Raw genomic sequence first — 21,065 nt, 5'->3', positions numbered from 1 at the left:
TAGGCGAGCTGTGTGTTCTTTAGCTACCACCCATGACACTCTTTGATAACAAAAGCATGTACTATACTGTTTTCTCACTTTCTAAGATCTCGTTTAATTGCATGGGCGTGGGATGCAGAACTATACAGACGTGACATTGCGCCGGCGCCTAGACTCCTGACGTGACATCGGTAGGCAACACAGTGCGACGTTTATTCATAGCTGAGGCTTTTGCTCCACGAAGAGGCTTTTGATACGAATAGATGCAGATAAGCATCCTGTTCCTGTTACATAACTGGCAGGCAGTTAATCGTGAGTTTAGTAGAAACCTGTTAGGATTTCTGATAACCGAAGGCTTCACGGATAGAGCACGATTCATGGCATGTCAAGCCGAGTACCGAGAATGGCTCACATATATAAAAGGCCCAAAGGCATCAGAAGGACGTGTTAATAGTACTGTTCTACATTGTGCTACTGAGGCTCCTACATAGCGAGCAGCAAACCAAGATCAACCTCCTTACGATGCTCAGTTCGATTCTCACAACGGCGCTTGTCGTCACGACGGTCGTTGCATCGCCGCTACAAATTCAAAAACGAGAGGACCCCAATACCGGATTGACATGGATCTACAAGGACGCCACACTACCGAAGGTGATGTAAGTAGAACAATTGAAAATTCGCATGAGTCTTTTCTAATATCTGTTCTCAAGGTTGTACAATACCGGCGATGGGACCATCTTATCAGGATCAACTCATGGCCGCTTGGATAATATAAACTACGGTGGTGGCTCTGGCAGCCTGACTCCAGAGACCCTCATCTCCAGTGTTAGCGAAGTTCTCGACATTGCCCAGCTGGCAGTTCGCAATATTGGCGGCGGCGGCAGCGCCAATGCGAATTCGGACAGATTTTTGAACATCTCGATGGACGCTACTAAGCGATTATGTTCGGACGACTCTGATATTGTGGGCGCTGTTATGATCCATGGCACCAACACTCTGGCTGAGACTGTACGTCTGCCCCTTGTTATATGCTCTGCTTGAAATATTATCCTAACTCCATCTAGGCTTTCGGCGTTGATCTGACCCTGAATTGCTCGAAGCCATTCGTTGCGACTGGTTCCATGCGACCAAACTCCGCCCTATCCGCGGACGGACCTTTCAACTTCTACGACGCTGTCAGGACTGCCATTCACCCTGAGGCGCGTGATCGTGGCGCCATGATTGCGTTCAACGACCACCTGGTATCCGTTTTCTATGGAACCAAGACTAACGGTAACACCGTCACCACTTTCTTGGCCATGGATCAGGGTTACATTGCTCAATTTCTGGCTGGACAGCCATACTTTTTCTACGGAGCCTCTCTGCCAAAGGCCCGCCATTTCTTCGACCCCTTCAAGCTCCAGTACCCCCTTCCCAAAGTGGTCGTTCTTTACGGTCATCGTGAGTGAAACCCGACCCTAGAGTCTGTGGTGCTGAGCTTACATTTTTACAGAGGGCTTCGACGCCGGTCTGCTGCGCGCTGCCGTTGCGGACGGTGCTAAGTAAGTTGCATCTTCTTCGATGCCTTTCTTGCGCAAGTGCTGATAGATGTAGGGGAATTGTCATCATGGGCGTTGGCCCTGGCGGTCTCAGCACCGCCGCTACACAGGCCGCCAACGAGCTCTTCGAGCAGGGCGTGGTCACCGTCGCGTCGCTCCGACCCTTCTTCGGCGCGGTGGTTCCTGGACCTCAGACCAGCAACATGTGAGTCGAGATTTTGGTATTTGGAGTACGACCCCAGAACTGACAATCTTTGCAGCATCAGCTCGGGCTTCCTACACGGTGAACAGTCTCGGATTCAGCTCCAGCTTGCCATGGCCTCGGGCTATGACGTGGCTGGCATCCGAAAGCTGTTTGAGGGTGATATCCGTAAGGCAGTGTATAACGACGCTACGGCCTTTTACAACGCTACTACTCTATAGAGGAGAGATCAATGAGAAATGAATAACGAATTGGATATATCCTTCTGCCAAACAAGGATTATTATCAAGGAACGTGATGTGGAATGTGTAGCTTGTGCTATGACTCTGCAATCATGTCTGTACGCTCTGAGACTGTATTATCTTGATTGCAGAGTCATGTAAAAGGCAATCTTGCAGAGTCTATATTAATCTTAGTCTTGTAGCATGATATGCATATTGTAGTAATGGATGGACCCAACGCAGAGTAGTGAAGGGCAATGGGCCAGCATCATGCGTTTAAGCCATTTAACGGATCGTATCCAGGGCGTCTGAAATCGTTTAGCCCATTGTCTTTCAGATCTCAGAATCTCTCGAACCAGTCGTTTTCAGAGACTCATTCTGCCAGGAGAGCCACTAGTCACTGAGACGGCATCCGGATCTGTTGGTTCTTCTGATACCTTCCATGAATCGGGGCCAGGTCTTGCAAGTGATGTCGTACTGAAACAGAAACAACTTGTGAGTCAGCCACTCAGACAAATACCAGCAAAGAAGATGAACTGTTAGCTGATGTCAAAGAGGGTGTGACATCCTTCGCTGACTAGATATCATTGTTGACAACGAGTTAGAGATGCAAATATACAAGTATTGGTGTGGCAATCGCTTGGATACTAGGGTAACATATTGAATGAATGAATGGTCATTAATAGCTAGCTGTAAACATCGCTTGCATGTGCCGATTATCTATTGACCCTCAGCTCACACTATAAACATCTTGCTTTCTTGGGCCGAAATCTAGCCATTTGATGTAAATTGGCCTCAGTCTCGACCTTTGTCGACGTGGGTCATGACTTCCCTTCCCTTTCAGAGCTCGCGCTTCGCAAACCATACTCTCAACATCTCGATTTCACTCTCAGTAAGCACATTTCCATTGCCATGCTTGGAAACGATGTGTTGCACCAGACTCCCATGGGACCCTTCGCCTATTCCAGTTGCAACGCCTTCGTCTTTCAGAATGCTGTCTCTATTTTCAGGATGTTCGACGAATCGGCGCAACAACGCAAGTTCGTCCTCATCCAGAATGCAGTCGCTTTCTGGATGATTATGGTATTTGATGATATTTTCTGCGAGAGAATGGCTTGCAATCATATCGGGGACCGATGGACCGGTATACACGGGAGAAGACATTGTAGTTGTGTAATTTTTAACGTGTTTTGGAGTAGGAAACAAGTTGGATTTTATGTGTTTTGGAACAAAAGTCTGAGATTATGTGGGGGCTTCTTACTTATACAGAATGTTGTTGCCTAAAAGTAAATACGATTGTGTTGCCCAATCAACGCGCTGCAGGAGTAGCCGGTTACTTTTACTATATCGCATCAGGTCTCTCCCGACATGCGCCCCACTGGCCATTTGTGATTGAGTCGGGCGAGAACCCTGAATTCCAGTAGTAGATCATGTTCACGAATGCAGTCTCATTCAGATACGCCCGCTGCTGGAATGTATTCAGCAAGCGAACCATCACAAGCCGAGACGCGCACTCTCCTCAACCGGTCCCAAGGACGTTACCCAGTCACTCAGATCTGAATCATAGTGATGACCTTTTCAACTACACTCGAGGCCGCTTCGTTTGCAATGAGAAATTCGAGATGTCCCAACGCAAAGTTCAATTCAATGTCAACGAGCTAGCTCGCTGTGCCGCCGAAGCTGTCGGAGCAAAATCATGCGTCAACATTGAGAAGTACCCTGACGGCATGTACAACAAGGCTATGCTTCTCACCATGGAGAATGGATCTCAAGTTGTAGCTAAGGTTCCAAATCCCAATGCGGGCCTGCCTCATTTTACCACTGCAAGCGAAGTTGCGACAATGGATTTTGTGTGTTTCTTTAAAAGTCAGTGTATATGAGCACTTCAACTGACGCATCATAGGTGAAGAACGTTCTCAAAACTCCTGTTCCTAGAGTTTTGGCCTGGAGTTCAAAGGCCCAGGAGAACACCATTGGTGCAGAATACATCATCATGGAGAAGGTTTCCGGAATCGAGCTGGAACGCGTCTGGCCAAGCATGGATATCAAAGACAGGCTCAAGGTTGTCAAATCTATTGCTCTTATGCAAAAAGCATGGACCTCCATCTCTTTCCATCAATATGGCAGTCTGTACTTTACGGAAGATCTGGACGAACCAACAGGAACTGAGCCGCTGTACTTCGATGCATACGGCAAAGGTATTACAGATAAGAGGTATCAAGTCGGGCCATCTATAGGGCGTGAGTCGATTGACAATGGAAGAGCAACTATCAACTTCGACAGAGGACCATGTAAGATTTCTGTCATTTAAAAGGGTCTTTTCTAATCAACAAATCCAAGGGCGCTCCTTAGAGGAGTATCACACTGCAATAGGGCATCGAGAGATAGCCTGCGTCAATCAAGTTTCTTAACTGCCCAAGTCTCCAATAACCCTTTGCGGCCCTGGTACATATATCCCCACGAAAGAAAAGAAGCTCAGGGCTTTGCACTGCTATCTCAAGTTGATCAAATTTCTGTTCCCGACAGATCAAGCCATCTCGTCAGCACATCTATGGCATGGTGACCTACATGTTGCCAACATTTCGTCGATCCTTCTGAACCTACCAAAATCGTAGGCCTTATAGATTGGCAATCTACAGAAATATCCCCACTCTACTTCCAAGCTCGCCAGCCCCAAATTATCGATCACGATGGCCCGCCTGTCCACGGATTAGAGAGACCACAGCTACCAAAGAATATAGAAAAGCTTGAGGCAAACACAAAGCAACATGCAGAGACTTTGTATTTACAGCAATCACTTTGCGCTCTCTATAACACTCTGACTCACCATCAAAACCCCCAACTTTACGCTGCGCTTGAGTTTCAGCAGACGACGAGCTATTTGCTTCTACTCCTAGCACGTAACCTTCTCATTGATGGTGAAGCGACCTACCTCTCGCAAGTGGCTGAGTTGGAGGCTACATGGGACAGTCTTCCTGAAGCTAAAGGCTCAATTTACCCATTTACTTTCTCGGCGAAAGAGCGAGAAGATTTTCAGACTGACGTTGAGGGCGCAGGCCGTGGTATGGACGCAATGCGTTCACTTAAAGAGAGCATCGGTGAACTGTTTCCTGAGCAGGGAATTGTGAGGCCAGACCAATATGAAGAGGCCCTAGATGCGCTAGCGCAGATGAAGGATCAGGTCATTGAGGAATTTGCCACTACTGAGCAGGAGAGAGGTTTGGCGGAAGATGTGGCCTTTTGGAACTTGAAAAGCATGACACTGGAGATGGCAAAAATCTGGTGAATAGGCACTACAAGTAATATCGAAGAATATATTGACTGTACAGCCCTATAGCAATAGAAAAATGTTCAACTCATCTGCTCTATGAGATACATCTGTCATTTCCAAGCACTGAAAATCACTTGTCCTTCTTCTCACCACTCTCGTTTTGCCCATCTTTCTCCCTCTTCCTCTGCTCCAACCCATCAACCCCCTTCCCCCACGCACCAGCCCCCTTTCCCCACTGCACCGTACCCCAAACATGCGTCCAGCTAATTTTTGGCGGCGCATCGGGATCCGTTCTGAACGGACTCGCGCCATGCGGAAACATAGCCTCTTGTTTGTCGGGGAACACTTCCTGTTGTTTCTTCCGCAGCTGCTCACTATCCTGCAAGATCCTGACATCCGACGACTCAGGCGCGTTTTCTGGTGCGGCGACAACAGGAGAGGAGAGCAATTGTGCGCGTTCCCAATGTCGCAGATCCTGCGGCAGAGGTCTCCACCACGCCATATCTTTCTCTTCCACGTCACGCCCCCACCAACGCCCCGAGCACATCTCCCAAATCCGACTCTGCGCCCTCTTCACTGCGAACTGCTCGTCTTCTCCTGTCAGGCCCCCGACATTCGAGAAGTCAGGCGCCGCATGACGCCGCTCGTCTGTAAACGAGGTGCCAGGCTTGCGGTATCGATTCGGCGGGTCGTCTTCCAGGGCGTCCATTGCAAGCGCGGCACCTCCGTTTGCGTAGGAGGAGATATTGGGCCGGAAGGGCGACGTGAGATCTTGGTGAATTTCCGAGTAGGTTTCCGAATGGACTGCATCGTTCGCTAGTTCATCGGGTGAAGTGGATATAGATGTAGCAGGTTTTTCGGGGAAGAAGATGTCGTCTGGACCCGCTGCGGCGGTTATTAGTAGACGGCAGCGAGCTTCGTACATAGCGTCGAGGAGCGTGATCAAGCGGCGTGCTTCGCTTTTTTGCAGGAGGCCCATTATAGGAATGTCTGTGATGATGAACGTGTGATATGTTGAGGCGAGCGTGATGTAGTCGGCGGGTCCGAACATTGCAACGCAGAGTTCCTGGAAGGTAAAAAAAGCGACGCCATTGTGTTGAGCGGGAATAGGAACGAGGCGACCGTAGACGGTGAGGGTTGCGGGAGTCCATGGAATGGGGTAGGAGTGAGAAGTTGCGTGCTCGACGAGGGTGTTGAAGGATTCCGCGAAGGAGGTGAGATCTTCTGCGGTGGAAGGCTGGATGATGTAGTTCTTTGGCAGTGTGACTTCTTGAGCAGTATCTGCGGGCTCAGTCTGCTCCGTACCAACCGCCGCACCATCCGCTACAACAGTTGATAGAATATTAGTATCTCCACCGGCCGTCCTCCGCAGTTTTTCGGTCCTTAAGCCTCCTTCTTCAATTTCCAGTTTTCGGTAATCCTTTTTCCCTTCCATCTCCCAGACCTCACATCTTGCTCGTAGAATCTGCAAGAAGGCGGCAAACTCGCCCAGCTGACCCGGCCCGTCGTCCCTCCCAACCGATCCACTCATTCCAAGCCTCCATCCTAACCTACTCAACTTGCTCACCGGCCTTGCAAAATCCATACCCGCTGCTTTGGCAAGTTCCTCTGGCATGCGATTACTTGTTGCGATAAGGACGCCACCAAGCTGGAAGAAAGACGTCATAAGGTTTGATAAGATCTTCGCAGCTACACGATCTGGCAATTGAAACTCATCGAGAAAAAGGATCGGTGATTTCTCAATGAGATCGCGGGCCACAACAAGTAACGAGTATTCATCCTGCAGTCCGCCAGTTCCAGTTAAAGACCGAGACATGCGCAGCTGCTCGAGACGTGAGATCGTATCCAGCATGAACGTATTGAAATGCCAACGGCGCTTCTTCCGGTTCGGTAGGCAGTCTTGAAATAAATCGATGAGCATGGACTTTCCTGTACCCACTTCGCCATGAAGCATCAGGCCCTTGGGACTTTGCAGTTGCATGGCTTCCTCATGGCTGGTCAGGGTGCGCGTTAAGGCCATCGAATCCCTTTTCTCTTTCTGGGCAAGAAGGGATGTCCAGATCCCTCTCCTCCCAATTCCGCCTGCAAGCGGATCTGAGTTCGAGGAAGCAGCATTTTGACCTGCATCGACAGCACGTGTGAGTTGCTGGAGACGCTTTCCATACGCTACAGTCGGTTCATAGTCGATCAATCTGTCATATAGATTTTGCAAATGGAGAGCTGCATGTGAAGTCAGTTTGAGCTATGTATCTTGGCATATCTGGAATGGTAGACGTCATGGCGTACCAAGGCGGTGCTGGGCTGGGTCAGGACGAATTTTTTGAGTTGCTACGAGGCTTCGGTAGAGAACGAGTGGATTTGTGATAGTAAGACCGGATCCATTGGGAGGCATTGAGTTCAGTAGGAAGGAGAGAGTGTGTGATGTTGCTTGGAATATGGAAGACCGAGGTGATCATCCTGGAGATGAACTAGACTCGATTCGGCATCGGTGCCTCGAAGATCGGGAGTGAGCATCGTCAGAAAGAATTACTAGCAAAGTTATGAAAGAAGAGCCACGACTAAGTTGAAAGACTTAGTTTAATGATTAAGCTGATGAAGAAACGTAGAAAGGCTTCCAGACGGAATAGTTAGTCAACGAACCTTCGACGGCACATCACAGTTCTGTTCAGGGACTGCTAGATCGATTTGAGCACCTATGTTTCGATTGCAAAACTGCTGGATGAACACAATGCCCGAGCCCAAACGCCAGCAAATGCAACGTGGTATCATGCTGAAAGTAAAAGCTCTGGTCTTGCTCATAGATTGGTAACGCCGGGCTGCCATGCATCTCCAATTCTTTTCACTTCTTGAATGAACTTTCGGCTCGTGATTTGCGTCGAGCCGATCTTCTGCTCAGCTTTTGCGGTAACTGGTGAGTGCTCGTCCGGGCTGTAGAAAGGATTTCGCAGGAGCATGATGTATGCTGTCTGCAGTGCCCTGAATGCCTGAACTGTTCAGAAACATCATCGCAGAGCGTCAAGATAGACTTACTGGCTTCATGTCCGCATCCCGCAGTCCAACAGCAGTCGCGGATTTGCTATCTAGAATGTTCGCTGGTCGCCCTTCCATGTCGACCACAATGATGATCTTCACGCCAGTGTTGGTCAGCCAGCCATACATGGCTAATCTCTCATCGACGGCCTGAAGAAGTCCAAAGTCCTGGTCTGCTGTCTTGTGGGGTAGACGGGCTTCAAAGATGTCCAGGCATGATGAAAGCAGGAATTGGAACTCCAGAGGCGCTCGCTCTTCCGGTGGAAAGAGTGAGATGTGTAGTGGATTATTCTTTAGAGAGTCAATTTTCATGTTTCTAGACTTCGATATGATAGTGAGGGCAGAATGCTCACGTGTTTCCCAATAACCCCTATGCATGCTATCGATGGCACTCTGCCCGTCATCGTAGTGAAATCGTGCGTGTATGATGGCTCCGATATGTATCAGTCTAATACACTGTTTTAGGAAAGCGGCGAGATATCAAAGGACCTGTTAATGGTATCTAGTGGGTTGTTTGTGAGTGACGGCAACAGAGCGATGTTGCTCCAACCTATCAGACGAATCCCGAATCGGCAAGATAATCGATGCCAAGGCCGCCCGCCGCCCATCAACCTCACTGACGAGTGCACATTGCTCTGCGACGCCACTACGCCCTCTGACCTCTCCACTCTACCCCGGACGCTCTCCCTTGTCTCTGTCGCCAATATGCTGTCGACAACAAGGTCTGCGGCCTCAATGGCCCTGCGAGGTGTGTTACCACCGCCGAAAATGTTCTATTTGCGCAGACACTAACATGTGCACAGCCAAACCGATGACCGCGCTGCTGCCATTCCGCGCTGGTAGCGTCGCCTATATTTCCTCGAGCTCGTCGAACAACGCGACGACCATGGCATCGCCAGCCATTATCCCTGGTAACGCCGGCACGCCGCCCCCGATGAAGCAGGCGCGACGGGAAGTGCCATTGCCGAGCCAGGAAGGAAAGAAGGGCGCTATGCAATATGCACTGTATGTGACATCCCCGTCGAGTTTAGGAGCAGAGTGCTTGGGAGCGAGGAGCAAACAGTCTGGGCGCAGCATGAGCTAATGCGCGGCAACAGGACAACTCTCGATCAAGTAGCCAACTGGGCGCGTCAGAGCTCCCTCTGGCCCATGACCTTCGGTCTTGCCTGCTGCGCCGTCGAGATGATGCACTTGTCCACCCCGCGATACGATCAGGATCGCCTCGGTATCATTTTCCGTGCTTCGCCTCGACAGTCAGACGTCATGATCGTGGCGGGAACTCTTACGAACAAGATGGCACCCGCGCTGCGACAGGTGTACGACCAAATGCCCGAACCGCGATGGGTCATCTCCATGGGTAGCTGCGCGAACGGAGGAGGGTACTACCACTACAGCTACTCGGTCACAAGAGGATGCGACAGGATTGTGCCGGTAGATATTTATGTTCCCGGGTGCCCGCCGACGGCAGAGGCGCTCATGTACGGTATTTTCCAGCTGCAGAAGAAGATGAGGCATACCAAGATCACACGGATGTGGTACAGGAAGTAGGGGAGGTTTCTTTTGGCGAATCAATTAGGCGGTCATTACGCATGCAAGCTTTTGAGGACTATGTTCTCGCTGTACAAATCAATCTTCTATGTGCATTGCCCAGTCTATCCTATATATCCTTATGAGCATGTTCGACAATGCATCCTCACTCTAGCGTCTCTCCAAGACCAAACATCTTCACTGAGTTGTTCCAAGCCCTTTGTCGATTAGTATCATGATCCCTGTCACTAGCAGGGAGGACTTACGCATCGCACACTTCCTCAACAGTGATGTCCTTTATCTTCGCAATGGCATACGCGACATGAGGTATTGTGGCAGGCTCGTTACGGCCTTTGACCATTGACCCTTTCACAAACTTCTCCTTCTTGACCGCCTTGGGAAGAGGCGGCGCATCTTTCAGGAACTTGGCCGATGCATGGCTGGGACGCATCTCACACTGTTGTAGCGTCAGTCTATGTATAATCAAGAATAGATACGATACCTACCCAAGGCCCGTCCGTCTCGATTTGCAGGCGTTCCAAAGGTATCTGTTCGACAACCTCAATGTTCTCGTCCGCTACACTCCATATCAGCCGCGATATTCTACTGCAAACTTCATGCCCACTTACTCTTCATACTACATCCATTGACTCCAACATCAAACCCCATCTCAACCAATCGCTGCATTTCCTCCATACTCCCTGTAAAGCTATGCACAAGGCCCCTCTTCGGTAACTGCTCCAACTTCTCCTTTAGCAGGCGCTCGAAGTCCTCGCTCGCAGCGCGCGAGTGCAGGAAAAGCGGGAGTTGCACCTCCACAGCTATTTCAAGTTGAGCTTCGAAGTACTTGAGCTGCTGATCCTTGGGCGTCAGAAAGAGACGATCATAGTCGAGTCCAAATTCTCCGAACGCTACAGCATGTCCAGAGGCTTTAGCTTCAGTGGCTAGGGATTTGAGGGCGGAGAGAAGAGCAGTAGGACCGCCGGGATGCGAGTCAAAGTGTTTTGCTGAGCAGGGATGGACACCGACTGTGGCGTAGCATTGGCCAGCTGTACGGAATTTAGTCAAAATGGCGATCTGGTGCAGAGGTGAGGGGGCGTACGATGCGCTTTTGCGATTTCAATTGCATGCTTGGACTCCTCGAGATCTGAGCCCGTTACCATGAACTTCTTGCAGCCAGCATCTAAACCACGTTGGATGACGTCCTCGAAATCGCTCTCATGGCGCTGGGTTCCGTGGTATTCTCCTCGGAAGATGGGGTCGGTGAAGTTGATGCCGATCTACGCTGTGTCAGGTCAAGTTGTGGTGTCGAAGATGGCGATGCGGACCGACATCGATGTATCTTAGTTTACTCGAGCTGGGATCTGCGGATTCTGTTGCCATGATGGAGAAACTATGCACTGTATTTGGTGCAAGCAAAGTACGTCCTTATTCATTAGTTACTATCTCATCTTCTGAACCAGGGACTGACGTACTCCAAAAATTCTTGCCTGGATTCTTGAGACACCTACTACCACAAGTGTATGAGGATATGAGTCGCTGTGGTGAAGCAACCGATTTGAAGGTGCTAAAGGCTTGCACTGGAAATAGGAACATGTGACGTGATAGATTGTGGATGAGCATTGGATGTCTGATCTCCGCTGTCTTAGAAGCCAAACCTCTCTAAGCTACTTCAAGACTAGTTTGGAGCTTGCTTTTGTGATGCGCTTTAGTCCCATATCAACGACCATCTCCCTTCAACATCAACCGACTCTTGGTCATAGAATTCTATCTTCTTGCTTAAGGAAGCGTACAATGGAGAATACTTGGCATCTACGACGCGTAGCGGATAACGCTTCAAAACCTTGCTGGATCTGCTACAAACCATCGACAAGTGTCTTGATCGTCCCGAATAACAAGGTATAGACGAAACATGATGTAATCACAAACATATATTGAGCTGGGTATAGGATTTCTTCTATATATGTCCTGGGCACCTGACGGACCGTGGTTTTTGTCAAGCGGATGCAGATGAGGCCGCGGCAGTTGCTGCACAGAAGAAGAAAGAAGAGCTAGACCGTGAGATTGAGAAGGTCAAGAAAGAGTACGATGAGAAACAAAAGCTGAAGCGCGAGAAACGGAAGGAGAGAGAGAAGGAGAAGAATAAGGATAAAGACAAGGGGAAGGAAGCCGATGAAGACAAGGAAGATGAGAAGGCAAAGGAAGACAAGGTACACATAAAATATTCGTTTTAAGACGAAGTACTGACAACCAGACTAGATCAAGGAGCTCTCAAAGTCTAAGGAACAGTCTCAAACTGACCTTAGTCCTCGCATATATCACCTCACCAAGTACGTGACTTCCGAAAGCCATTGCAACGCGTGAGAAGCGGAGCCACATGCTAACCCAACAATCAGAAACTTCTACCAAATGCGCCTAGACAAGATGCGCAACGCTGAAATCGCAAAACGGAACCGCGAAAGACTGAACAACCCTGCAAACTTCCCATCCGTCCCTAGCGGAAACCCATAACAACCTCTTCATCTCGGCATCGTTGCCAGCCAGTGGATGAAAGGTATATTGCAAACTCGCCAACCCTGGAACGACGTGCTTTTTTTCATAGCGGATGTCTGCAGCCACAAATTCGTGCGCAGATGATGCGGTCAGCAATTAGCAGGTAGTCCCCGGTCAGGCTTACTGAAGGGGCGTCAGGTGGTACATCGCATATCATGGGGATTAGTTGATTGTCATTTGGGCACAGCTAGATGACCTTGCACGACGTTTGCTTATCCACTGGTATACTTTGGAGGGCGTGTTACACTGATGCATGGAGTTTTCAGAAGGATATCAGCATGGGCAGGGCATGGATAGGTTCGGTACTAAGTTCATTTGCAAATGCACTGTTTCAAACCCTTCTTTGTGTCCGTTGTGATGCACAGCGGAGCGTTGGTTCGTTTTGGATCAACCGTACTTGAGTATCTCGGCACATCATCAATATTGCTAGCAATGCCACGAGGAATAGTTTAGCGGTGTTAAATCTATATTCACTCTTAGAAAATGGGTCACGACATACTTAATCTGAGAAAGAGTAACTCTCGATCAGAGCTGCCAGAAAGACGTGGTCCTTGCAATGACGAGGCAGCTACATGTTGCATGACCTACAAAAAGTCAACAGTACATCGAGAACGACTCATGTGCGTCAACAAAGAATGCTACTGCAGTATCGACACCTGTAAGAGGACGAAAAAGATAATCCATGCCCTGCCAGGTAACCGAGAGAACATATCAAAGCGTGGATCGATACGACTTACTGCGCTTACTCGCAGCTACGCCCCGTTCCCATTCCACCGTTACCCCACATCTTCCCTCTCAGCCCAATGGCCAGGACCCCACGGCAGAGGCGTCTTCCACCGCAGCAGGAGTGGGTCTTATATTCAGCTCAAGATGCTGACAGTGGGCTGGTGCTGCCACAAACCAAATCAAGCCAAGCCAAGTCATGAAACAACACCAACAACGCGAGGAGAAAGACCGGGAGGAGAAGACCCCACATCCCAGACCATCTGGTACGCAAAACCTGACACGAAACCGCCCATCACAATCAGTCAGAAACTGCTGTTCTATCCGCCGTCCGTATCGTCATCACATAATGTGTGGTTTCTCTTCCATGATCTACACCACTTCCACACATTCAGAGCGGCATACCAGTGTTCATCACAAGGACCCAGGAAATTACATCTGCACGAACTGCACGGGTCCCCAGACTACCGAACGCGCACGTTCTTCCATGGGGGCATGTAAATGTCGTCAAGCCACCCGTCTTGGGAGGAAGGATGTCGTCTGACATCAGCACTAGCGTTTACTTGTAGCCGACGGGGGACATCGCGAGAGGCAACCTCGCTAGGTGTCGCAAGAACTGTTTATTTTAGAAGGGTTCATGTAGTGTGTGTTATTGAGGGTTGTTTGGACGGCTCCTTTCATTGTGGAACAAACAAGGTATTGCATAGTCAATTGCGGCATAGTTATGGGGGGTTGGTGCTGATACACAGTAAGAGAGGACGTATGACCAGGTGGATTTGAAGACTTTTCTGAACCCATATCTGGTATGCATATCTAGTTGGTGTGCGCTGAACCAGTCTGTTCATGTCCTGTCAGATGGCGTTTTCAAACAAGAATCAGGTTCTAGGAGGATGCAGGTGCGTCCGGTATGTCTCTAGACAACCTCAATGCTAATTGCTACCTCGGCCAATGGCTGATAATATAGTGGAGGGTATCATCTTACTAACGAGACTGAGTACCCATAACCATGAAGAGCGCGTCCGTGTCCTTCTTCGATCTTCCGGAAGGCCCGTTCAACGAAACACAATGTGCTTCTCTGACTCGGCAGTGATCCAGCTCGAACCTCACAAATTCTGCTTTGGAGAGCCCTGGTTTTGAGCCTGTGGTGGCGGGATTGATGCACCTGGTGGACGACGGATACCAGATCCGGCCGTAGCTTTTCTCGCTTCATCAATTCTTCCTTTAGAGAGGCTAATGCCCGGCACAACCCAGTCTCCACAGCTGCATTGCATGCCTTGCCAAGCATACTTGCCAACGTTCATTTGGCACTTCGGGCACTCGAGACGTCCTTCGAGTTTGCCCTGCTCAAGTTCGGGACGCATCCATGATAGAGGGTCCAGGAAGTAGTGAGCGCAATCTCGAGTTGGGCCAGCTGGAGGCGGAGCCATGCTCTGGTCATCCAACACAGGTGTTGTTTTATGCGAAAGCAAGTACTGTGATGTTGCGAGTGGCCGTCTGCAAGTATGTAAGCGCTGATCAGGACCAAAAAGACAATGCATTATAAAGTGACGTTAAACTCCTGTCACACGACTCCACACACCTGCATTTGCGACACCGCAACTCGAAACCGGAGTTGGTGTCAGTGACATGTTCGTCTTCGAAGCGAATCTTGTCTGCTTCGGGGGCTTGGCCACACGCACGACTCAGCTCGATTTCTCGCTGATAGACCCATCGTTGATACGCTGGAGTTTCTTCTACGTTATCAGGCTTCTGCATCTCGCCGTATAGCTCGAGCTGTTTCCAGAAACCTTCATTCGGTTCGCAGAGAGGTCGCGCTTGCCGTAATTGTGATAATGCTTCCGAGGCGTCGATGTTGTGCTTTTGCATCAGGTAGGCGATGACAGCGGTTGCTGATCGTGATTTACCCATGGCACTGCAGTGTGGTTGGCAAACATAGTACGACGATTGGCTACAAGTGATTGCAGGAGAAACGCAGTGGCAAACGAGCGGTGTGTGATGACAAGGAATGAGAAAGGTGGCGTGGACAAAAGAATATGCACAGTGTTGCAAATTTGGTGGCCAAGCCGCTCACTCTACTTCTTTGAAGGTTTGAAGATGTGAGGATGTCAACGGAGGCGATGTTCGGCGATGACCGAAGAGAGGTGCAGCTTCAGCTGAATTGAAAAGTCAACCTACCAATGAACCAGCACTCCTCCACCACTGCCGAGCCCTTCCTGAATGAAGGCATTTGTGGCAGGGAAATGTTCAAGTAAATTCTCGTCCTCGACATCGTCAACTTCTACAACCATGTGCTTGAATGGCTTGAAGAGTTCTTGGTCCAATGGCATGCGCAGAACAGACAGAACATGCGTGATGTTGGCTTGCTTGAGTGCTTCATGCCGTCGAAGCGTGAACATGCTAGATTGGGCATGTTAGCCTCGTACATCACCGGCCTTGAATTAAGTACTGTGGGGTGGGATAGGCAACTCGCCACAAACACAGGTGTTACCTACCCACCAATGTACAGGTTTAGATCCCCAGGCACCCTGTCGATGAGAGCCATGGTGATGGGGTAGGTTTGCAAGGGTGTTGGTGATTTGCAAAAGGTTCAAAATCGGTGGTGTAAATAGGGACGAGTTGGTTGGATGTGGTGCGTGGTTCACATGGTGGCGGGGAGGCTCTGATTTTCGCCAGGGTCCACGTGCCTAAAACGGTGTACCGTGCGGTCAAACGGCATAGGTGAGAACTGCTCGAAGCGCGAATGAATAGGGGGACCTTAAATTTGTGAGGTCATAGGACAGAAATCAAAAGCAAATCTGACGCTCCGGACACAACCATGACCCAGATCGACGCGCTTGCGGCTTCGCCGAGTGTCGCGCCACCAGCCCTAAACTCTCCACATAACACAAATGGAATTATTTTGTCAAGGGGACGACCTACGGCTGCGGTACGAATGTCTCCTGTCGCTTCACTGTCAGGCGGACGTCTCGCTTGCTATCCAATCCGACTCAACTAACGTCGATCGAGCCGACACCAGCAGCTGACTGAACACAGCCACCCCGAGTGTGTTCAAGGCAGTGCAGTTCCAGTTGTGGTCTTGAGCAAATACCACGGGCGCCAACTGTGCATGAACAGTCTTATGTCGCAAGGATGCAGTCAATAGTGGTTGACGATGTACCTCAAAAGTAGGGATGGACCAGTAGGCCTGCCCAGAGGGTCAACTCGATCTCAATGTATCGTCTGCATGTGCTCAAGTATGGGCACTCGAATATGCCATGCTGCAGTGTTTGTGCGATCTGCTGTGCACCAGATTCGATCGCAGTTAGCTGTCGTGAGACTCGCGGCCAGGGGTGCGGAGGGTTTCCGGCAGCCGTCCTTCTCCTGCACAGATCAACGGATCAACGCTACGACACGTCTGAGGGATAAACCAAGGCGGCACCCAGCCTTACTAAAGACTGATAAATACTTTAGCGTCCTGTCAACGGTCGAGCAAGAGACGGTAGGGCTGAAAGGGGCGTGCGTTACCCGCATTCTTGTTCGCGAGTCTAACCGTGCCATCCAGACGCTTATGCCATGTGGGATCCTGCAGCACGGCGCTGCATAATGAGTCGTCAGAGAGTCTCAGCCCCTGCTGGCTGAGCGTCCTGCCCTCGGCACGACTAGCCCTACTCATCTCACCGTCGGTTGCAGCGATCGTCTCTGCTTTGCGTAGTTATCGACAACGGGCGGGTGAGCAGCCAATGCCATCGGGGCTCGAGCTGGCCAAGGCCGATCCCAAGGCGGGTGGTCTGAGTGAGGTCGTTCCACGCTGCTGGGAGCACCTCTGCCGTTGCGGTTCCGCCTGGGATCCAGGACGAGGGTCCGCGAGTCCCTGGCGCATGGCGACAACAGCAAGGAGGCCAGCATGCAAGCTACTCGACGGTGCATGCACGAGAGCGGGGCTGCCTCAAACAGCAGGCAGCGAGGCCGTTCGGCAGCCTTTTGGAAGCCGCAAAGGCATAGTCCGCTGGGTGGTGTGTCGTAAGTCTAGCAAGCTCCACCACTGCACACGATCCGCACTAGGCAGTGCCAATCAGGGACATGGAGCACAGGCAGAGCGTCGTGCTTAATGCTGAGGCGATCCCATCGAGCGTCAGATTTGTTCTGCCGTCTGTTCTCTGCTCCTGCAACGTCGTCTCCCCCGAGTCCTGCTGGTGCCAACGCAGGGGCAATTGTTCCAACCAGTCTCCCCGCGTCTGCCTCTGCCTCGACCGCCAGCCGCCTCGCTGCGCAACGCCGTCGGAAACACTGTCGCCAGTCCAGCGTGGGCTGCGGTGATAGCATGCGTGGTGCCCTCTCGACAGCCTCCCGCCTGCTGTAGTAGTCATAGTAGTCATATGACCCGCGTGGCTGCCAGAGCTGAGCAACTGCATATTGCTATCACATTAGCAGAGTCTCGAGAGACCGAGAGAGGTCGAGAGCTGTAAGGCTGAGCGCTAAGTTCAAGTTCACAGCCTCACCGGGTATGTCCTGCACTCCACTTTCGTCAGCTTTGGTCTGCACACGCGTCTGCGAGCCATGATGTATGCGCATGCTTCGGCCATTCCGCCATGGACGCCCGGCTAACCATCCCAACCCACAGTCGTGTCTGTGCACCCACGGCGTACGTTGTCTAGCAACGGCTGCATACGCCCTCTGCCCCTTGACATTGCCACGACTGCGGCGCTCGTGTGCAGCAACGACGCCGCTCTTCAGCTGCTTGTGAGTGGCGGCCCTTGGGCGACACCACGCACACCCGGCACGACCATGTCATCGACGAGCTCGACGCCGAGCATCCGTGTATATGAGTCCCACCGCCATTTGATGCCCCAGAACCACCGCCATCCCTCGTACCCCAGCCCGTCCGTCGCTATGGCCGTCCGGCGCATACGCGATGAGGTCCCGCCGCCGCTGCCTCCGCCACGCAACATCGACGACCTCCAACATGGCCACGACCCCGGTTGGCAGTGGGGTAACACAAACAGCCCAAAGGACACGGGCTTTGGCGGGAACCGGCTTGCGTCAGTCAGGCCTGGCTCGAGCTTGTATGGCGGACCCGTGAATGGCCAGGCGCATTCGCGGAACCCGTCGGCTGACTACGCCTTCCACGGTCGCGAGTCCTCCATGTCCAGGTCCCTCGACGACATGAGCTCCGAGCACAGTGGAGAACAGCACAGCGACGAGGACCGCAACGGCAAATCACGGCCATCGCTTGGGAACCACAGGTAAGAAACGTCCGTATACGAGTTTGTTATCAGAGCCATGTCTCTTCACAGCTATTACAACGCATTGGCTGACGGATACAGCAGACTTACGAGCGAACGTCAGCTTGGCCAGAAGGCATTGCAAAGCTCCTCGCACGCTTATGATAAGCAACTGCTCTCCAAGATTGGCGGGCCGAATGCCCCAACAAGAAATTCCCTTTCCAGTAGTTCACAGGAAGTCGCTACCGAGACGCATACGACACATACGTCGCTGCACACGCTCAACGGGCAACTGCAGCCGTTGTCTCTACCCGACCGATTGCATCCCACTCTGGACTCTTCAGGACCCAAGTGGGCTTCTACCGGGGCAGTATCACCTCGATACACTGGCTTTCGAAGTCCAGCCTTCGAACCGGGCTCTGCGGAATCGCCCAGAGCGCGGTTCGGTAGTGTCGACGACCCTTTGTCTCAGCATCGCGGCAGCTTCGACCACGGTATTTTCTCCGATCACGAGTTTGGCATGGAGGAGAACGGAATACGTGACTTGAATATTCATGATCGTAGCCCTGGCGGATACGACGACCACTCAGGCACGAGGGCGCGCCTCAAACGGCGCGCGTCGTCGCCTCATGGAGAAGCTGCCCGTGAAGATCGACCCACCACCAGCGGCAACACCGACTTGTATCATCGTCGATCAGCGCAGATGTTGGTCAACCGCAACAGCCCGGCTTCACGCTTCCAGCTCAACACAGGCCCGTCGTCATCAGCCGCTTCATCTCTTGGTCAACATACAGGTTCGGTCAGTTCATCGTTTGGCTTTTCAACCGCTGCGAGCAGTATAACCAGTTACGGCGGAGACCAACGTATATCGCCCAGTGCGCTGGCGCCTGTGGGAGAGATGGATTCCGTCTCGCCGTATGTGGCTAGCCGATCGTTAAACCCCAGCCCCCGCAATTCTATATCGCGACCACTGCATCAAAGAGGCTTCTCGGAGACCGAACATCCTCAGATCCGTAAGATGTCTTCAGAAAATGTGCTCCCCTCGCGACAAAATTCGGTCACAAGCCGCGTTCCAGGATCCCATATTTGCGAATGCTGTCCTAAGAAACCTAAGAAATTCGACAGTGAAGAGGAATTGCGGTATGTAACACTAATTTCTTTCACCATGTCACTTTTCAAGACCTGAAGCTGACAAACACCCATAGATTACATGAGCTAGAAAAACAGTACATCTGCCAATACTGCCCGAATCGATTTAAAAACAAGAACGAAGCAGAGCGTCACCAAAACTCCCTTCATCTTCGACGACATTCCTGGTCCTGTGCAGCGCTTGCAGGCGCACGTGCAGCCTTCCATCCATCGCCCACCCGTCCAACCGCAGCCGATATATGCGGCTACTGCGGCGACGAGTTCCCCAATCCGGCAGACTGGGATGCCCGCGCAGAGCATGTCAACCATGTGCACAAATTTGGGGAATGTAATCAAGCCAAGAAGTTTTTCCGTGCAGACCATTTTCGGCAACATTTAAAACACAGTCACGCTGGTACAAGCGGAAAGTGGACAAACATGCTCGAGACTGCTTGTATGAGGGACGAGCCGCTTCCGCAAGAGCGTACGCCTGGGGGATCGATATCCGGTCCTGCGGGTGCACCGCTTGCCACGAAACCTGGTGTGATTAATGAAGCACATGACGAAACTTGAATGAATATTGGGGTGCGCAGTACACGGTTTGCTTTAGCGTAGCATTCAGCATTTAGCATTGTTGTCAGAAGCGTTGTTGTTTTCATTTATTACGGATTGCTTCTCCCGCGGCACGAAAAGGTGTTTTTGACCAAGACTTTGTTTTCCTTGCATTTTAGGCGTCGATCAGACAAGATGTCTCTCAGTCATTGTGAAAGCGGGAAGTAGGTTACATTCTTTGTGGCTCCTACAAGCCGCAAAACTACACAATTGAAATTTGCCAAACCGCACGCACGGCGTATACTACTAGGAATTCTAGCACAAAATTCCTATACTGAACTTGGTTGTAGTTGTCCAGCTGTTGCATCGCTGCACCTTGATGCCTGGTATTTCGATTGACCGAGAAACATGGTGTCTGAGGGGGTTTGAATTTGCTGGAATATACTGCATGCTGTAGCAAATACAGAGAAGCAAAGTTCACGCCGAGATTACTGTCTAAAATGTTTCTGTGGCCCCCAGACAGGGAAAATATGGCTCAAAATAGGAACGTGTTAGCAGGTCTTACTAGTCAACAACACGCTGTACCATGAATACACAATAATTTTGTATAGCAATTAGAAAGTGCGTAGAGATTTGCAAAAGCAACGTTTCAGCAGGAGACTACAGCCTAGAAACACGTTACTATCAACAAAGCCAGTTAATGTTGTAGTTGCCCTGCTAACAAATCATTGTTTTGCGCCATACCTTCCAGCCTGCCGGTGCCGTAGTTTCCATAACATGAGCGGACTATTTCAACATCCCAAGTGTACGTGGCCATATGCTGTGACACACCCCATAAGCTCAAGCCATTCGCCACCCCCCAGCACTGTTAGCGGAGTGGCGAATGGCTTGCGCTCCTGGGGTGCTAAAACAGTCTTCACCAGGGGTTGTGGGTTGCCCGTTGATCTGTTGTCAATGGGAGGCGTTCGTGTTCATAACCACAACTTCACATTGCTTTGTCTTGCAACCACAGTTTCGTCGCTACAATCGACGTTTTTGCTGTAAGACTGCCTTTTTAGGACAGCCCCCTGAAGAGGATGCCGGGAGGGCATGACTCATTCTGCTTTCTGTCCATGGTTGAGGACGGGGAGGTGTTGCGTC

General features: G+C 51.0%; 11 protein-coding genes across 11 annotated transcripts; 6 read left to right on the top strand and 5 right to left on the bottom strand.

The window, feature by feature from the left end:
- Positions 1–501: 501 nt before the first annotated feature.
- P153DRAFT_296100 (Asparaginase/glutaminase) lies at positions 502–1,940 on the top strand (the record flags this gene model as incomplete). The annotated part of the gene is made up of 6 exons (XM_033664069.1): positions 502–635; positions 690–987; positions 1,044–1,419; positions 1,472–1,520; positions 1,573–1,722; positions 1,778–1,940. The coding sequence occupies 6 exons, from the start codon at positions 502–504 to the stop codon at positions 1,938–1,940; spliced, it is 1,170 nt and encodes a 389-aa protein (XP_033521495.1).
- A 690-nt stretch (positions 1,941–2,630) lies between these two features.
- Positions 2,631–3,104, bottom strand: P153DRAFT_398475 (uncharacterized protein; the record flags this gene model as incomplete). Its single annotated transcript, XM_033671644.1, has 1 exon — positions 2,631–3,104. The coding sequence occupies one exon, from the start codon at positions 3,102–3,104 to the stop codon at positions 2,781–2,783; it is 324 nt and encodes a 107-aa protein (XP_033521494.1). The 3' UTR covers positions 2,631–2,780.
- A 267-nt stretch (positions 3,105–3,371) lies between these two features.
- Positions 3,372–5,226, top strand: P153DRAFT_424425 (uncharacterized protein; the record flags this gene model as incomplete). The annotated part of the gene is made up of 4 exons (XM_033672486.1): positions 3,372–3,790; positions 3,844–4,242; positions 4,361–4,499; positions 4,556–5,226. Exons 1-4 carry the CDS (start codon positions 3,563–3,565, stop codon positions 5,224–5,226), a joined length of 1,437 nt encoding a protein of 478 aa, XP_033521493.1. The 5' UTR covers positions 3,372–3,562.
- Positions 5,227–5,341: 115 nt separating this feature from the next.
- Positions 5,342–7,613, bottom strand: P153DRAFT_398473 (mitochondrial ATPase; the record flags this gene model as incomplete). Its single annotated transcript, XM_033671643.1, has 2 exons — positions 7,498–7,613; positions 5,342–7,431 (listed from the first exon to the last, which is right to left on the bottom strand). The coding sequence occupies exons 1-2, from the start codon at positions 7,601–7,603 to the stop codon at positions 5,342–5,344; spliced, it is 2,196 nt and encodes a 731-aa protein (XP_033521492.1). The 5' UTR covers positions 7,604–7,613.
- A 151-nt stretch (positions 7,614–7,764) lies between these two features.
- On the bottom strand, positions 7,765–8,772 carry P153DRAFT_344414 (Sedlin). Its single transcript, XM_033666048.1, has 3 exons — positions 8,595–8,772; positions 8,242–8,532; positions 7,765–8,195 (listed from the first exon to the last, which is right to left on the bottom strand). Exons 1-3 carry the CDS (start codon positions 8,643–8,645, stop codon positions 8,007–8,009), a joined length of 531 nt encoding a protein of 176 aa, XP_033521491.1. The 5' UTR covers positions 8,646–8,772; the 3' UTR covers positions 7,765–8,006.
- A 135-nt stretch (positions 8,773–8,907) lies between these two features.
- On the top strand, positions 8,908–9,954 carry P153DRAFT_368442 (NADH-quinone oxidoreductase). Its single transcript, XM_033668517.1, has 3 exons — positions 8,908–8,989; positions 9,045–9,246; positions 9,339–9,954. The coding sequence occupies exons 1-3, from the start codon at positions 8,977–8,979 to the stop codon at positions 9,787–9,789; spliced, it is 666 nt and encodes a 221-aa protein (XP_033521490.1). The 5' UTR covers positions 8,908–8,976; the 3' UTR covers positions 9,790–9,954.
- P153DRAFT_58721 (deoxyribonuclease tatD) lies at positions 9,862–11,372 on the bottom strand. Its single transcript, XM_033673293.1, has 7 exons — positions 11,244–11,372; positions 11,097–11,195; positions 10,871–11,048; positions 10,398–10,817; positions 10,275–10,345; positions 10,035–10,225; positions 9,862–9,986 (listed from the first exon to the last, which is right to left on the bottom strand). The coding sequence occupies exons 2-7, from the start codon at positions 11,100–11,102 to the stop codon at positions 9,935–9,937; spliced, it is 918 nt and encodes a 305-aa protein (XP_033521489.1). The 5' UTR covers positions 11,103–11,195; positions 11,244–11,372; the 3' UTR covers positions 9,862–9,934.
- A 136-nt stretch (positions 11,373–11,508) lies between these two features.
- Positions 11,509–12,776, top strand: P153DRAFT_368441 (DUF1742-domain-containing protein). Its single transcript, XM_033668516.1, has 4 exons — positions 11,509–11,667; positions 11,718–11,978; positions 12,028–12,098; positions 12,165–12,776. Exons 1-4 carry the CDS (start codon positions 11,563–11,565, stop codon positions 12,277–12,279), a joined length of 552 nt encoding a protein of 183 aa, XP_033521488.1. The 5' UTR covers positions 11,509–11,562; the 3' UTR covers positions 12,280–12,776.
- Positions 12,396–13,773, top strand: P153DRAFT_58607 (uncharacterized protein). The gene has a single exon (XM_033673292.1). It carries the CDS (start codon positions 12,805–12,807, stop codon positions 13,543–13,545), a length of 741 nt encoding a protein of 246 aa, XP_033521487.1. The 5' UTR covers positions 12,396–12,804; the 3' UTR covers positions 13,546–13,773.
- On the bottom strand, positions 13,751–15,628 carry P153DRAFT_368440 (dual specificity protein phosphatase 12). Its single transcript, XM_033668515.1, has 3 exons — positions 15,220–15,628; positions 14,624–14,956; positions 13,751–14,538 (listed from the first exon to the last, which is right to left on the bottom strand). Exons 1-3 carry the CDS (start codon positions 15,438–15,440, stop codon positions 14,148–14,150), a joined length of 945 nt encoding a protein of 314 aa, XP_033521486.1. The 5' UTR covers positions 15,441–15,628; the 3' UTR covers positions 13,751–14,147.
- A 2,285-nt stretch (positions 15,629–17,913) lies between these two features.
- Positions 17,914–19,946, top strand: P153DRAFT_295861 (uncharacterized protein; the record flags this gene model as incomplete). The annotated part of the gene is made up of 3 exons (XM_033664054.1): positions 17,914–18,266; positions 18,348–19,385; positions 19,451–19,946. The coding sequence occupies 3 exons, from the start codon at positions 17,914–17,916 to the stop codon at positions 19,944–19,946; spliced, it is 1,887 nt and encodes a 628-aa protein (XP_033521485.1).
- Positions 19,947–21,065: the final 1,119 nt, after the last annotated feature.

Source organism: Dothidotthia symphoricarpi (assembly GCF_010015815.1).
Source record: "Dothidotthia symphoricarpi CBS 119687 unplaced genomic scaffold P153scaffold_15, whole genome shotgun sequence".
Taxonomy (NCBI): Eukaryota; Fungi; Ascomycota; class Dothideomycetes; order Pleosporales; family Dothidotthiaceae; genus Dothidotthia; species Dothidotthia symphoricarpi.
Note: the sequence above shows the minus strand (reverse complement) of the source record. Positions and strands in the feature narration are given on the sequence as shown.

Excerpts from the sequence above, each read along its gene's own strand:
- P153DRAFT_58721 (XM_033673293.1), bottom strand. Across the intron at positions 10,818-10,870 it reads TGAAATCGCAAAAGCGCATC|CTGGCCAATGCTACGCCACA; the intron begins GTACGCCCCCTC and ends AATTCCGTACAG. Across the intron at positions 10,226-10,274 it reads TCGAGACGGACGGGCCTTGG|TGTGAGATGCGTCCCAGCCA; the intron begins GTAGGTATCGTA and ends ACGCTACAACAG.
- P153DRAFT_368441 (XM_033668516.1), top strand. The coding sequence starts at position 11,563 with ATGGAGAATACTTGGCATCTACGACGCGTAGCGGATAACGCTTCAAAA. Across the intron at positions 11,668-11,717 it reads TGATCGTCCCGAATAACAAG|GATTTCTTCTATATATGTCC; the intron begins GTATAGACGAAA and ends AGCTGGGTATAG. Across the intron at positions 12,099-12,164 it reads CGCATATATCACCTCACCAA|AAACTTCTACCAAATGCGCC; the intron begins GTACGTGACTTC and ends CCCAACAATCAG.
- P153DRAFT_368442 (XM_033668517.1), top strand. Across the intron at positions 9,247-9,338 it reads GGCGCTATGCAATATGCACT|GACAACTCTCGATCAAGTAG; the intron begins GTATGTGACATC and ends GCGCGGCAACAG.
- P153DRAFT_344414 (XM_033666048.1), bottom strand. The coding sequence starts at position 8,645 with ATGACGGGCAGAGTGCCATCGATAGCATGCATAGGGGTTATTGGGAAA. Across the intron at positions 8,533-8,594 it reads TAGGGGTTATTGGGAAACAC|AATAATCCACTACACATCTC; the intron begins GTGAGCATTCTG and ends GACTCTCTAAAG. Across the intron at positions 8,196-8,241 it reads GGGATGCGGACATGAAGCCA|GCATTCAGGGCACTGCAGAC; the intron begins GTAAGTCTATCT and ends TGAACAGTTCAG.
- P153DRAFT_368440 (XM_033668515.1), bottom strand. The coding sequence starts at position 15,440 with ATGTTCACGCTTCGACGGCATGAAGCACTCAAGCAAGCCAACATCACG. Across the intron at positions 14,957-15,219 it reads GGAGGAGTGCTGGTTCATTG|TGCCATGGGTAAATCACGAT; the intron begins GTAGGTTGACTT and ends ACCACACTGCAG. Across the intron at positions 14,539-14,623 it reads TTGCGGTGTCGCAAATGCAG|ACGGCCACTCGCAACATCAC; the intron begins GTGTGTGGAGTC and ends ACATACTTGCAG.
- P153DRAFT_58607 (XM_033673292.1), top strand. The coding sequence starts at position 12,805 with ATGGGTCACGACATACTTAATCTGAGAAAGAGTAACTCTCGATCAGAG.